General features: G+C 46.9%; 1 protein-coding gene across 16 annotated transcripts in view; it reads right to left on the reverse strand.

Annotated features, from left to right (window-relative positions):
- Positions 1–4,931: 4,931 nt before the first annotated feature.
- ARHGEF9 (Cdc42 guanine nucleotide exchange factor 9) overlaps positions 4,932–14,223 on the reverse strand; it is a 192,878-nt gene continuing 183,586 nt past the window's right edge. For 8 of the 16 annotated variants that reach the window (XM_075162516.1, XM_075162515.1, XM_075162520.1 and 5 more), the window contains one exon: positions 8,607–8,879. In XM_075162516.1, coding sequence (XP_075018617.1) covers positions 8,698–8,879 — 182 coding nt within the window. In that variant the 3' untranslated portion in view covers positions 8,607–8,697. Of the gene's footprint in view, positions 6,284–8,606; positions 8,880–14,223 lie in introns of those variants that run through there. The other 8 variants (XM_075162513.1, XM_075162529.1, XM_075162519.1 and 5 more) reach the window with 2 other exon arrangements.

Consider the following 14,223-nt stretch of genomic DNA (forward strand, 5'->3'; position numbering starts at 1 on the left):
CCTGGGAGTGCGAGGGCCTCCGCAGCCGGCCACGGACACCAACACGACAGAGCTTGGCTCCAGCCAAACCAAAAAATAGATTGTGACATACAAATGATGTGGTTTAGGTCAGATAAGGCAGCAAGCAACAGAATTTTTTACAATTGCACTATTAGTGCCGTTTGCCTGTCTCGTCCGTTGCTGGATGTGGGCCTGCGAGGCTCTGTAAAAACTGCACACTTTCACGTCAGCTGAGAATTGGATGGGGAGCAGAGCGTGCCGTAAGGCTGCTGGATTTTGGCACAGCAAAAGCACTGGTCTGGCTGCTGGGGAGTTAAAATACAGCAAATTCTTTGCATTTATCCAGCTTCCAAACAGAAAACAAAGAACTAGTGTGACAGCACAAATACGCGAAAAGCAATTCCACTTTAAGATTTGCTAAAATACCTTTGACTCAAAAAAACCCGCAGCCTGGGCTGCGCAGGAGTGACTGATGGTAGAACAGCTATCGGATGTGCAGGTCAGCACAGGTCAGCATCGAACTGATATTAAAACGACCTGGGCAATACGGCTCAACGAAGCTCTGCTCAGACCGTTCATCTAGACAGGCCAGCTCTGGCCCGGGCGGAAGGAATAGCCCGTGACAAAGGACTGGCTGAGAGAACGACAGCAGGGACTTCCACTTCTGTAAATGACTTATTTGTGCAGACCTGCCGCTCTTCACGCTCCTGCAGTGTTTTGCGGTGAATGTGACATAGTATCAACCCAGCCTATATAAAACCTGCCTTAAAAATCGCTGTCTTTGGGCGGAAGAGGTACTTCCTCTTCAGTGGCTGAGCTAACCTATTTCCAAGCACTTCCAGTCTGGATCAGTCCGGTCCCTAAACCCTTGGCTCAAGTACTGCTTTCAGTTACGCCTGTAGTAAGCCTGTGGTAGGTCACTGGGGTTGTTCCGATTTATAGTTCAGAAAACTGTCAGGAATGGGATTTTTTTTTTTTAACCTCAGTTACACAGTTCTAGAGAAAAAATCCCACCGATTCAAAGGCGACTCCGGACGGCTGTTGTACAGGTAAGAGGAGCCCTGGCCCTGCTGGCATGGATGACGGCTGTTACTGGTTTGGCATCACCACCCAGGGCCGCCAGCTTTCTGATCTCCTGTGAACCTGCAAAGGCGTGAATGCAGACATGCACACCCGCCGAGTATTTGCTTCATAAATAAAAGCTTCACGGCTTTTCTAAAAGTGAGCGAAAAAGGAGAAGCAGATATATTAATATATCCTCTTAATGCTTCTCCAGATGAAAAAAGGAGAATAAAACTTCTCTTAGGAAGTTAACTTCCACTGACTTCCAGGACCAGCCAGATGCCACTGAGTCTCTTGCAGCCTGAGTTCTCAAGAGGTTCTTTATAAGCCAATTTAGTACCACGGTTTATTGTGAAAAACCTAGATCCCAACAAAAACGTGTGTCTCTTCGCGCCAGCTGTACAATGGGGATAAAAGCCAGACAGGCGCTAGCTGCGTATGCTATGGCTCTCTGCCATTATAGCAAGAAAGCGCCTATGTACGAAGAGCTGTGTGTGTACAGCCCGTGTCTCTGCTCAGGATGCGGTTGCCAGCCCCTCTCCCCAGCTGCGAGCCGCAGAGGGGTAGCCAGCGGTGACACACGCTCGACAAGACGCCGCAGAGCAGAGCGCTTCTAGAAGCACCGGTGCTTTCTTTATGAGGCAAGTGTTTCTGCAAGGGTTTAACTTTTTTATGTATTCTCCTAAATGAACAATTAAAAACCCCACAGTGTTCCTGTCTTGGACATTTTTTGTTCCTGCTGTAACCTGTACTGAAAGAAGAGGACAGTGCTCCGTGTCCCTCAGACAACGCGCATGCCACCAGACTGGCTTGGCTGGTGTGAAGACCGCGGAGGTGCTGGAAGGAGGTTTGGGAACGGGCCTGGGGGAATTGGAACGGGGAAACGTTTTTGAGCCATTGCTGCTGCACGGCCCAGCCGGTGGAAAGGGCTGAGCACAGAGACCTGCCAAACCTGCAAGAGGTAACAAATTACTGTGGCTCTGAAATGAGAAGGTGCACATCTTCACCAGCATGCATTTTGCCTTGAGAGAACTGGAAAAAAAAAGGAAGTGAACATTAAAAGCATTTAAGAAATACCGTGTAACTCTTTTCCATAGCAAAAGTAAGAGATTCAGACAAATAAGCACAGCTTTACAATTTGTACCTGCAGTTTTGGGGAGATTATATTTGCAGTTAAACAGCTAGTGTCCTTCCTTAGCAGCGAAGGATTGCGAAACCCTCGGTGGACAGTGCTTAGAAACGCTCTTGAAAATGCCAGTTATTCCCGCTGCATCCCCAGCAACATGCAATTCCAGTTTGTTCTTTAATAACCCAGCACAGCTGGTGCATTGATGCTTTGGAGGACACTGACCCACTGCTGTACTTTCTGCAAAACCTGGTGCTGCTTCTTAGCTACAGAATAACAAGAAAATTTATTTTTTGGGGTAGATTGGGATCTGTAATCCCAGCACCGTCAGTCAGATTGAAAATCTGACTCCTTAAAAAGCAAAAGCTCGGCTGTAGTACCATGGATATGTACATATGGACAAACAGAGATGGCGTCGACGTACAGAGTTGTTCATACAACGTTCCTGTCATGTCACAAACGTATCAGACTAAAACCTTTACTTATTCTGTTACAGCTCCCAAGTGGAGCCGGGGCCTGACTCTGCCCGTGGAGGCTGCCAGCTCTACCCCGCGTTCCCAGGTATTTTGCACAACACCGTGCCCTCAGCCACGCAGCTCGGCAACTGCGCTGGCAGGGGAAGTACCATGACAGACCGTCAAAACAAGCAGCATCAATGCAGGTGTTCATTTTAAGGTCATCGGTCATTCTGGGGACTGAAGTCTGTGCTTTGACACGTGTGTAATAAAAGCTTTGGTGCAAAATGGTGGCCTTAGGCACGTGTTTCAGTGAATTTCTGAATCAAGGTCTCAGAGACCAGCTGGCCACGTCTGTCCCGGTGTGCCCCCACTGCTGCCTCGGAGGCTCGGTTTGGGCTGTCACCCAGAAATACGGCCTAACGACCCCAGCACCCCGCAAGACAAATGAATTTTAAACTGGGTTTCTTTGGTTTTGTTTTTTGTTTTATGCAACTGAAGTTCATAGTAGCTGGCTGAATGCTGGGTGGCTGGAGAAAGCTAAAACCAAACAAATAGTGTCACTAAATGAAAATCATACGTCAACTATCAGCTACGGGCTGCGGCGGCGTTCCCGGCCGTGGCGTGCTCTTCCCTCTGGCCACCGCCAGGAAAGCAAGCTGGGGCGGGAGCGTGTTGCAGGGGCGTGGAGGGCGTCTATTGCTTCTGAGTAAGCTTTGGGGGTGCTCCTGCTGCCAGCACACAGGCTGGGTGATTGGGTTTCTTCCCCATCCCCTCCGTCAGGGCTTTTTTTGGTACATTACACAGCTTGGGCAGTGCGTACAGCTCGTGCCCTCCCTGACGCCCCCTCCTTCCCCACAGCTCACATTTGCGAACTGGGAGGGGAGTGCAAAATTCTGGCAAACAGCATTTTTGGCCTGCAAAGATGGCGGTGCAGGTAGGAGAGGTGTTCTTCACGGGGAGGTTTTATATGTAACCGCATTTGGGGTCTGCTCTCCCCAGCAGCATCCTTCGGAATGGGCGCTGTGCCAGCCCTCCCGAGTGACCTCAGTTATGCGCTACAAGAGAAACAGGATCATTCGGACAGGTGAACCCCAGCACGGCACCAACGTCCTCTTCATTGCAAGCAATAATGTAAGCGAGAGAAAAAAAGCTTGGCTCGGGGTATTGCTGAAGCAGCAGGCAAATGTGAAGCTGTGATGTCTGAGCGCTGGGTGAGCCTGCTCCTCAACCTGCTCGACCTCTGGCCCCGCAGAAGCCTTCGTGCTCGCAGCTTTGCCTCTATCCTGTCTCTCTCCCTTTCTCCCGGAGCAGAGCTGCTTGGTTTTTTGCATTTTTTTATTCCCTTGTCTGACTGGTTTCCCAATACGTGTGTGCTGAAGACGCGGTCAGTCCGTGTGCCAGCAAACCGGCCATCGCTCCCCCAGACAGGCACCCGCAGGACGGACGGGAAAGAGCAGAAAGTCAGCGTCCTTGCTGAAAACGTAGCTCTCTGGCCGCAATTATTTACAGGAACTTGGTACGTGTACCTGTGTGTTTCTCCACGTGACGATAGGCATCGCTCCCACCCGCTACCGGCTCTGGATGCCATGGTGCGATAACCCCAGTTTTCTTGGTTGTAACTGCATTTTTGGGCTATCTAGAAATAGATGACTCAACTGTCTTACCTGCGAAATGCCACTGGGCTTCTGGAGAGAGCACTTTGCCTTTCAGGGGTAAAGCACGGGGTTCCTTCTCCCCGCGGGCACTTGCTCCCTCCCCGCCAAGGCAACGCCAGGGCAGGGCCCTGCTCACCCCCTCGGGCTCAGCAGCGCCTGGCCAGGCTCCCTCCCTCGAAACCCACCCCTGCTCTACGGCCACATGCTCCAAAAGGCTGCTTCTGTTGCTCACAACGTATTTGTGATTAGATGTCTGTTTGGAGAATTCGGCTGTCTTCAGGTCTGGGTTGGAGCTGAGCAAAGTCCAGTAACAGAAAGCATTTTAAAACCATGTTTCGCAGAAGACTTGATCCGAGCTCCGCTTAGAGCAAGCCCTGCCAGCACTTGCAAGGCGGTATTTTGTCAGCTTTGAACCTCCAGCTACTCATTAATCATTTCACTCAGGTCAGATGGAGGACACAAAGCAAGGGGAGGTGGGATATTTCCAGAACAAACCTATTTTTTGGTCACACATGAATGTCTTAGCGTCTGCGTTGCTGACAAGCTGGAGCCCCACCCCAGCGATCTGTGCTCAGCCTTTGGGAAGAGGGTGAGACCGCTCTGAGGAAAATGATTTAAAATGCCTTCAGATGCCTTTTCACTTCTTTTTATTTAATTCCATAAATATTTTCATAAGGCTCAGTGTCTTTACAACACTTTTTTAAACACTTTTTTTGTTTTATACACACAACTTTGACACTTGTTTGACAGGGTCAAACAGTCCAATATAAACAAAATAATAAAACTGGCAAGTGCGGATCAGCTGGGTTACCAAAATCCTTTTTTTTTTTTCTTTTTTTTTTTTTTTTGCTCTTACTGTTAAAACCCCAAAAGCACTAAAATATCAGTATTTGGCTTCAAACTAGAATTTTAAAAACCTTTTTTTTTTTTTACATTCTCTGCTACAAGTCCCTGTCGTCATAGTGCCTTTAAACTCCTACAGACTCTTCTTTTCTTCTTAAGGAAAAATAAGCTTGGTGATGCCATGCAGAACTTACAATAGCTACTAAATATACATGTTCCCTGAAATGTAGCTGCAATGAAAAGATGACAGAGCATAAAGAGAACAAAACCAGAAACCCAAAGCACCACAGTGTACTATCAATAACATTGCAATGGACAGCCAGCGACCATCCAGAAACTGAAACAAATTTCAAATATATTTCTCTATGTATTATTTTCTATTTACAACTGTTAGATGCACCTAGGTTGGTTCTTGTTTGATCTTTTTGGAGAGGGTGGGGAGGCGAAAGTCTTGAATTTAGATCCTCTGTTCTAGTGTCTAGGTCAAGGGGTAATGCATGTCATTTACCTAGGGAAGAGGGTATTTTTATTTTTTATATATATATATAGATTCAGCCAGAGAAATACCGTAAACATGTAAGTTTGTTACAACTCTCTTGTTTCTGCATATGGAATGGTAAGTGGGTTCCTCCTGTCTGGCATTGAAATGGAAGTCTGTATCAGATGCCCAGCCAAAATCACCCCGATCCGATTGCGTCTGCGCTGCTTCCAGCACTTTTGGCCACGAGGCAGCCCAGCCCCGCTCCCTATTGGGAAAGCCACAGTGGGCAGGAAAAGTGGGACCCAGTGCTGGTTCTTCTCTGCGATAACGCTCCATCTCTTGCAGCACCTTGGCAATTTATGGAGGGGAAGAGCTTTCTTGAATGCCATGCCTGAGAGCCAAGCCCCTCTTCCCTCTGGAACAAACGCCTGCATCTGCTTTGCCTGCCGCCTGGCTTCGGCAAGCACTAGCAACGCTAGTTTGTTTTGGCTTTCCATTTAAGAAAGAAGCTGCGAGTCCAACAAGTGGCCTTGTCAGATCAAGCGAGTCTTGATTTATGATGCAAATAATGGTGTGGCGGTGGTGTTTCTTTTTTCCTAGTGCTGAATATTTAGGAAGCATCTTCTCATAAAAATTATGGATGTCTCATTCTCACTCTCTGAGGCACAAAACAGTAAATGAACAGGCTTAACTAATGTGCTTGTTACTTTTTTCCCCTAAGCAATTAAAAAGGCAAAGGAATAAGTGAAATTTTCATCATGTTGACAACAGTTTGTAATCTCTCTCTCTTTCTCTCTCTCTCTGCATCTCTCCAGCCATTCAGAAACAGTAAAACATTTCCGTTAACTTCTGAGAACCCATCTCATTCACTTCTTTAAATACCCATTCTGTTAAAGAAACAAAATAATATTTGCTACATATTCAATATTAAAATCTGACCATAAAAATGCAAAGATACAAAAGAGCATAAAAATAAGTTCTGATATAAAATCGGGTTGCCTCCTATTTGGGATTCCCGGTGTTTCGCTGCTGCCTGTCACAGAGGGGCCACTCTTCCTCTCCAAAACACTAATCTGGCTTTGCTGTTTATTGATAGTTTCTAGATGACTAAAAAGTGCTGAGATTATTTTTGTACTTAAATAAAAAATATAGCCACTGCCTTGAAATATGCCCTGAAATAAAACAGGCTCCATGGAAATACTGAAATCACATTCTCTGCTCTTCCCATTCGCTTGTATTTCTTGGGGGCGAAAAAAAATGTATCTCCACGCTAGTTGGCCTGGGGTGCTTATGTGGTGTATCAGATTCAAAAGAAAATGATAAATACCGTGATCAATCACTTCATCCCACATTTTCAAAGGAGCTTGCAGAATAGCTCTGCAAAGTGTTTAGGCTGATCTTCTAAATCTGGTTAAACAGTCTCATTTGCCCTAGGAAAAAAAAAACATCCTAGTGCACACTGATTTGTTTTACAAGCTTAAACATAAGCTTTTGCGCTTGCAAACAAAAGTCCTTAAGGCTGAAATTGTAGGAAGCGTCTTTGAAAACAGAGCTGTGAATCTCCAGAGGGAGAAAAAGAGAGAGAAAGAGACCTGGAGAGTTTAGCTAATCGCTCCAGAGCCCCCGACACTGATACACCTCTGCTGAACCACCGATGCCATTTAGCTTAAACTGATCACTGGTTTAGATCGGGCCACGTAACCATGGTCATAGGGCTAAACTTCTCAGGTCACATCCCTGTCTTTCCTGAAAGGCAGTTCTCGACTCCTCTGCAGCCTGGGCGCATTGAGTATCAGGTAAATACTTCCAATTAGGCAATGAGCCTCCCGCTAACGGGTCCCTACCGGCAGCTCACGCCTTGCCTGGGAGGGCAGTGCCCAAGTGAAGCCGGGGATCTTATACGCAACAGAGTAGAGCGGGCAGTGGGTGCAGTCATGGCCTCGCTTTTGGGATCACTGCTCCTGCAAATGGCAATTAGTGGTTCATTAACGCAGGACTCTGCAGGCCGGAGTGTGGCCAACGGGATGGGACCTTGGTTCCCGAAGAAAGAAAACTGGCCATTCGTTGGAGCCTAATAGCCAGTTTTCCTCTAGCTGGAATGGAGGGCGTGAAGCCATCGGGTTTTAAGCTTTTATCTTTGCATGGAAAACAAAGATAGGAGTGGGCTTTTCAGAGTCGCGTCTCAGCTTAAAAAGAAAATAAATCAGATAACCCCACAGAAATAAAACTAAATGCAAAAGAAATAAAAGCCCGTGATACTCTTTTCTCAGTCTTACTCCGAGTGTGAACAAATCACACTGAATTGAGAAAAAGACAGTGCTTAAAAAAATGCAGAAAATTAACTGAGGAAAACCCATCTCTCACTTCCTAAATAGCTGCTACCCCTTCTGCTTGTTTTCGCCTGCCCACAACAAAACAGTTAAAGCCAGAGAAATACTGCGCAGCAGAGCATGGTGCACAAGGGAGCACATCCAGACAGGCACGAGTCAGACCAGAGAATGCAGGACGGGGACGGGAAAGGGTCGATGCTCTTCATTGAAATGGTAATTCCGGGGACAGCCAAGGAAGGGACGGAGAGGGAGGGAGAGGGAGCAGAGATCTCCCGGCACTCCAAAAAACAAACAACCCCCCCCATAAATAAGATCAAATAAAATATACACCAATGTAGTCCATGAGGAACTTCGATGACGACTTCACACAAGCGAGAAAGCATTCTGGGATGCCAATGACGACTTGAATGAAAATGAAGAAGAAAAGAAAAATAAAAAAGATGTCCGACCAATGGAACAAAATAAAATAGGTCACATGGTTAGAAATCATTGGTGCTTCCTAGTATCTAGTAGCAGATTGCTTCCCAAAAACAACAAAAAAAGTTTTTGGTCCTTCTATATATATACATATATGTATATATATTATTATTTTTAAAATGTGTGTGTATATATATATATATGTATATATATTTAGTTGCAACAGTGCTTCTCCGAAAAAAGGTCCATCTATAAATATAATTTTATTTATTTTTATTTTTAAATTTTAGTTCTTTTAAGTTAAAATTCTCCATCTCTCTAGGTATTATTTTTTGAATGGTGTTAACCTGCTGAAGTTTTGCCAGAATGGTGCCTGGCTGCGTCTGGGTTCGGTGAACTCGAAGACCTGGGACTGGGATATGCCATCTGTCACCATGTATTGTCCCTGATTTAATGGATCCTGGGGTGGTGGGTAGGCTGGAGGAACCGACTTGGAGTAGCTCACACCTGCATCGATGATTGGGGGGAAAAAGAAACAGATCAGTCAAAGTGCAATTGGGTCAATAGTCTTTCTTCGTCATGCTATCGCTTCTTATCGCTTAATAACCAGGGTCCCAAACAACAGGGAGATGTGCTAGAGACGGCAAATCTACGGAGGAACGCAGCAGCTGCCCGAACTCTCAGCTCAGAGGCCACCTACACTAGACCGCGAGTTGAAGATCTGGAAGAGATCCATTACTTTTGCATTGGCAGATTTTGCCTGCCCTCATGGAAAAGTCCTGTGTGACCTAACGAGGCACAAACACGGCCAGGCCGTGTATCGGTCGCAGTATCAGCCTGGTCAGACGGAGGCAGACAACCGCATCATTCGACCCTCTCGCAGACTTAACACTTGCTGTTTCCAAGCGCGTTTTCACCCTCCCGCCCAGCTACGCTTGGAAAGCGGTTTTGCCCCCACGTGCCCCGGTGACCAGCCCCGAGCAGCGCGACCCCGAGGACCACTCGGCACCGTCCTGCGCCAGGAGGGACAGAGCCGCGCTGGAGGAAGCGCTGCGCTGCAGGGGCCCGTGCCGCTTCACCGCTATTCTGCCTATACAAAGGGAACTCATTATTTTCTTCAGGAAGGTTTGTAGGACTTTTCCATAGGGTTCGTTTTAAATTTACCAGTCTGGTTTCAGCCAAAACCGGCTGCACGCAACGCAGAAAAAGCTGATTCTGCTCAATCCAAACTGGTAGCAATGGATGGACTGGCAAGGCTACACTTGCAGGTTCTAGATGCGTAATTCCCACATACGTGAGTCAGCTCCTGTGCAGGGACGGGGTGAGGGGATGCTGCCCTTACAGCTTTCCCATGGAAAGGGGCAGCTTCAGCAAGCTGGGACCTATGCAACCTCTGGTAAAGGATGGTGTAGAAAGGGCGGCTCTGGGTGAATGGAAGTGGAGCAGAAGGGAGGCAGGTCACCACCAAAGTGTAGACCACAGGGGACAGCAGTACAGCTACTTCTGTATTTCCTTCCCCGCAACACCGCTGATGAGGGATAATCCCTCCTTCAGCCTCAGGGCAGCGTGACCGGCTGGAAACCACAACTCCAGAGAAGGGCAGGAAGGAGAGAGGAGCAGGGCTCTGAAGCAGGTTGCTGTAAGCTCTGGCCATCTCTGGATCCCCTCTGCTGCACGCAGAACTGCTCTTCCTTCTGCGGGGAGGGCAGCCCCGGCCGCATGACGGGTGGCAGGCTTCGCAAGGGCCATCTCGAGGCCATTGCCTCCCCTGGTTTTAACTGCAGGAGCGAGGCGACTCTACCCAAGTAGATCAGTGTCCTCATCTGGAAAGCGGGATGGCATCACCCACCTACCTCACACGAGGGTTGTGAAGCTAAATTAATTAATGTTTGTAAAACACTTTGAGATCCTCGGCTGGGAAGGTGCTAGAGAAGGCAAAATACGGTGATTAGCACCCAGGTACCACAGCAACGTGTGTAAAAGAAATGCGACTCTTTGCATTCAGTTAGCGGTTCCTACCCACACACAAACACATGCTTTGCGGGACCAGCGCCGGCCAGCCCGGGCACAGGAAGGCTGCACACAGTCGGGTACTTACAGACAAAGGAAAAACCTCACAAAGTGCACTCATGGAGCTCATCAGACAACTTTTATACGTTGCCAGATTGTAATTCAGGACCTCTTCGAGATACAAAGCTAACGCTTTAGTATGGCTTCAGGAAAGAGAATTAATTTGCTTCTCCTTGCTATAGAATTTACCAGTCAAGGGTTGTTAAAATCCTCAAAAGGTTCAGACCAAATGGAGGTACCACCTTGACTATGTCTGACTGATTTCTCCTTCTTTACAGCAAATACCATCAAATCATGCAGCTCTCTGTCCACTGTAGGGAGTAACCACGATCCTTCCTTACGGTGGACAAAAACCGCTCCATGATTCATACTTATCAGCCTTTAACAAATTCATCACAGTTAGTATTTCAAACTTACTTGAAAAGAACAACCTGGACATGTTCTGCATTTGTATTGCATGCTGGAATCGAGTTACTCATCAACAAGTTTTCCACCCTGTCTTTCCCAAGCCCTGTCTTTCCCTGTCTCTCCCACAGAAAGCCTGCAGAGCGGAGTGCAGCCCCGAAGCCCTCGCTGTCCTGGCCCAAACCTGGACAGGGTCAGTTCTAGGATACCTGAGACAACTTCTACACCATCCTTGTTGGCAAGCATGGCCCCACCCATCAATTTGAATTTACCACACTATGTGACTTAAGCCAATGACGTCCCATAAGGGTAGAGCATGGGCTGGAGCTCATCTCTGCCCTACCTCTTCCATCCCTTCTACCACTGTCCTGCTCCGAGTTGCCTTGCTGGAAGGCAGCTGCAGAGTCTGCTCTGGAGGGCAAACTCTAGCCCACACAAGACTGGATCCTCCTGGAAGCCACCAGCCTTTAGTGCCTTGGCCACTTTTCCCAGCAGAGGCTGGTGAGGAATTTTAGGATCTGTGGGAAGGTTAGGATGTGGTACAGGTCCTTTACATGTCTAGAGTTTGGAAATATATCTTCTTCTGTCTGGTAAGTGGTTTGGATCTTCGACTGACCCAAAGGACCAGGAATTACTTCAAAGGCAAACAGTCCTTGTGCCACCAAGATTACTAACTAATGTTCTACAACACAAAAGACTGTGAATCTAAAGCTGCTACTAAGGGACATACAGCAACTGTTTCTAGCTTTGGAAGACCTTAAAACCCCATTGCTTTAATGACATGGCCCAATGTCTTTTGCATCCTGTGGCTGCAGAGCTGCAGTCAGCCTTGTGATGTATCCGGTCTGCCTTGCTGAGCTGGGCTGGGCTCTTCATTGTCTCTAAACCAATTTGTGGAGGGTGAACTAATGTATTTTAATCATGATACAGAAATGCTAAGAAATCTCCTGGATCAGCAAAACGTTATGCGCTTGGGAGGCTGAAGAAGTATAGAAAGGACAGTCTGGCTGACGTCCACTGACGTTGATGGAGTTACACTGAAAGAATGTAATCCATAGTCTGTCTTCTCCAAAAGAGAAAAAGGCAGACTCCCCTGGCCAGATCACTAGCAAACCCCATTCAGTTCTTTCCCAAAATAGCCTTTTTGGTTCAACTCCTGAAAAATGTCTATCCTTGCTTGAAACATACCCATGCACACACTGCCACTCCCTTCAGTAAAGCAGCTCAGACCCATATTCTCAAAGTTGGTCATGTGGCTCTGCTCGAGGATCTAGGCTATGGCATTAACATCTAAGCTGGATGAACGGCAAAAGACCCTGGCTGGTTCTACCTGAGCAAGCAGCCAAAGGTTTGCATATTTATCACATTTATCAAATGGCCTCCATGGCCTGAATGATCAAGACTGCGGATCTCAATGGCATGCATAATTACCGTGTGTTTGTGGACATGCAAATAAAAACATTTGTGCTCTGGCAAGTCAGGCTGATAATTCCATAAGAATACATTTTCTTGTGAAACTGTGATACAGCCCTTTGCAATAGCCTGAGGTACCCCAAGAATGGCCTTTTTTTTTTTTTTTTTGGACATACCCACGTTCTTGACAAGGTGGAACACAGGAATTGGGCAGGGAAGGAGGGAGATTCACCTAATCTGCACATCTTCAAATCCCGAGAAAGGGCAATTCTGGGAAAAAGTATGACAGGTTGGTATTTTTCTGTTCTGCTCTGAAGTGGTTTGCTCCCTCATCAGAACTCGGGGCCGTTGTGCAAAATTGTCTCTTGAGGGATTTTTTTATATGCAAAGCCATAACTCCACTGCAATTCAACAGAAAGAAATAAGCAAAGCTCTTTTCCAATGCAATTTTGGGCTGCTTGGCGAAGAGAATTCAAAGCGCAAAGGGAAAGAATTGATAGATAGGTAATGATTTTTAGACACAGCTGCTGCGCTGCCTTTCCAAGGCGTAAGAAAGCAGCTATACACCGATGCCCAGACTTGGAGCTCCTTCTGCTGGTTCATGCATAATTCTGCACTGTAGCAGAATATAAAGGCTGCAGCTGCATAGCAAGATCGTTCAGCAGGGTGGGGGTTGTGGAAATCTGTTCAGAATGAGAAAAAGAAAACTCCAGGGTTTATAATTTGGCTAGACAAAAAAAAGAGATGCTGTGCTCAGTTGAAATCATGTCTTTTTTTAGTACTGGGCAACGTCACTTGGAATCTTTTGGATTTCTCACTCAGAAGAAAACAATTAACAAGATTTAAAACTGCCTCTTTTTTCCCTTCTAGTTCTTTTTTTCCCTTCTATCTGAGGTTACAACAGGGCTTCAGTAGCACTTGAAGATTTAGGAGCATGCTGTTAACTCACAGGCAATCCACATGGACACGTGCAGACAGACCCAGTTATAATATAGCAGGACAGCTACATTAACACTGCACCTTTCCAGACCGAATACAAAACATAGACGAATACACTCAGAGTTGCCTGTATATAACCATGGAAACTTGCCTCACAAGCTGTTTATTCCATCCTCAACCTTTAAGATTTTAGCTTATACTTTTATCAGGAGCTATTTCACAGAAGAAAAGTCTACCTAGCTGTCTAGCTGTCATGCTGTTCATTAGCCAGATTTGAGTGGGAGACAATAAAATACCAACACCTGCTTTCTCTGCTGGCCGAGTGGAGGCTGCTGGTAGGAAAGGCAGCAGTGCTGCGCTGAGGAACCTTTCATCTCCCCCTGATCTCCACAGCAGCTGAGCAGACTTGCATCTTTCAGGAGCCATGCTCAGAAATCCCATGAATTCGGTTTCCTCCTGAATATTGTAACCCATACACAACAGGGGGTAGCCAGGAACATACCTCAAGAACACTAATTGTTGTACGGTTAATTACTCCTGCAACAGCAACAAGTTTAAGTTAAAGAAATGAGCAGCAACGGCTGAATGGGTACAGCCCTTTGCCCTTCTTCAGCACATTTCAACAGAGGATCTCAAAGCACTTGACCACTATTCACTTGGCTGCTGGTACGTTCAGAGCTAGCAAACTACGCTGTGTCTGATATTAGTTCTGCTCCCTGATTGCAGACCCGTTCTTACAGCAAGAGGTGTGGATGGCAGCTGTGAACAGGAAACGTCTGCCTCCGAAGGCAGTCCTGAGCCGCCGCGGACTTCGTTGGCTTACACTTCCCGGCTAAACTACCCGCCTCAAATTTTGTCATACTCGCCCAACGCAAGAGGAATTTAAGTGGTGCATTAGCCACGGCTCTTCACACTGCCGGGGATTTTACTCAACAGCCTGGCAGAGGTAGATACTACCAGGGATGGTACCAGGGAGGAGAACATGCCTCAGCTCCCTTTTCTAGCCACTAGCCTAACTTCTCTG

Source organism: Calonectris borealis, chromosome 13 (assembly GCF_964195595.1).
Source record: "Calonectris borealis chromosome 13, bCalBor7.hap1.2, whole genome shotgun sequence".
Classification (NCBI taxonomy): Eukaryota; Metazoa; Chordata; class Aves; order Procellariiformes; family Procellariidae; genus Calonectris; species Calonectris borealis.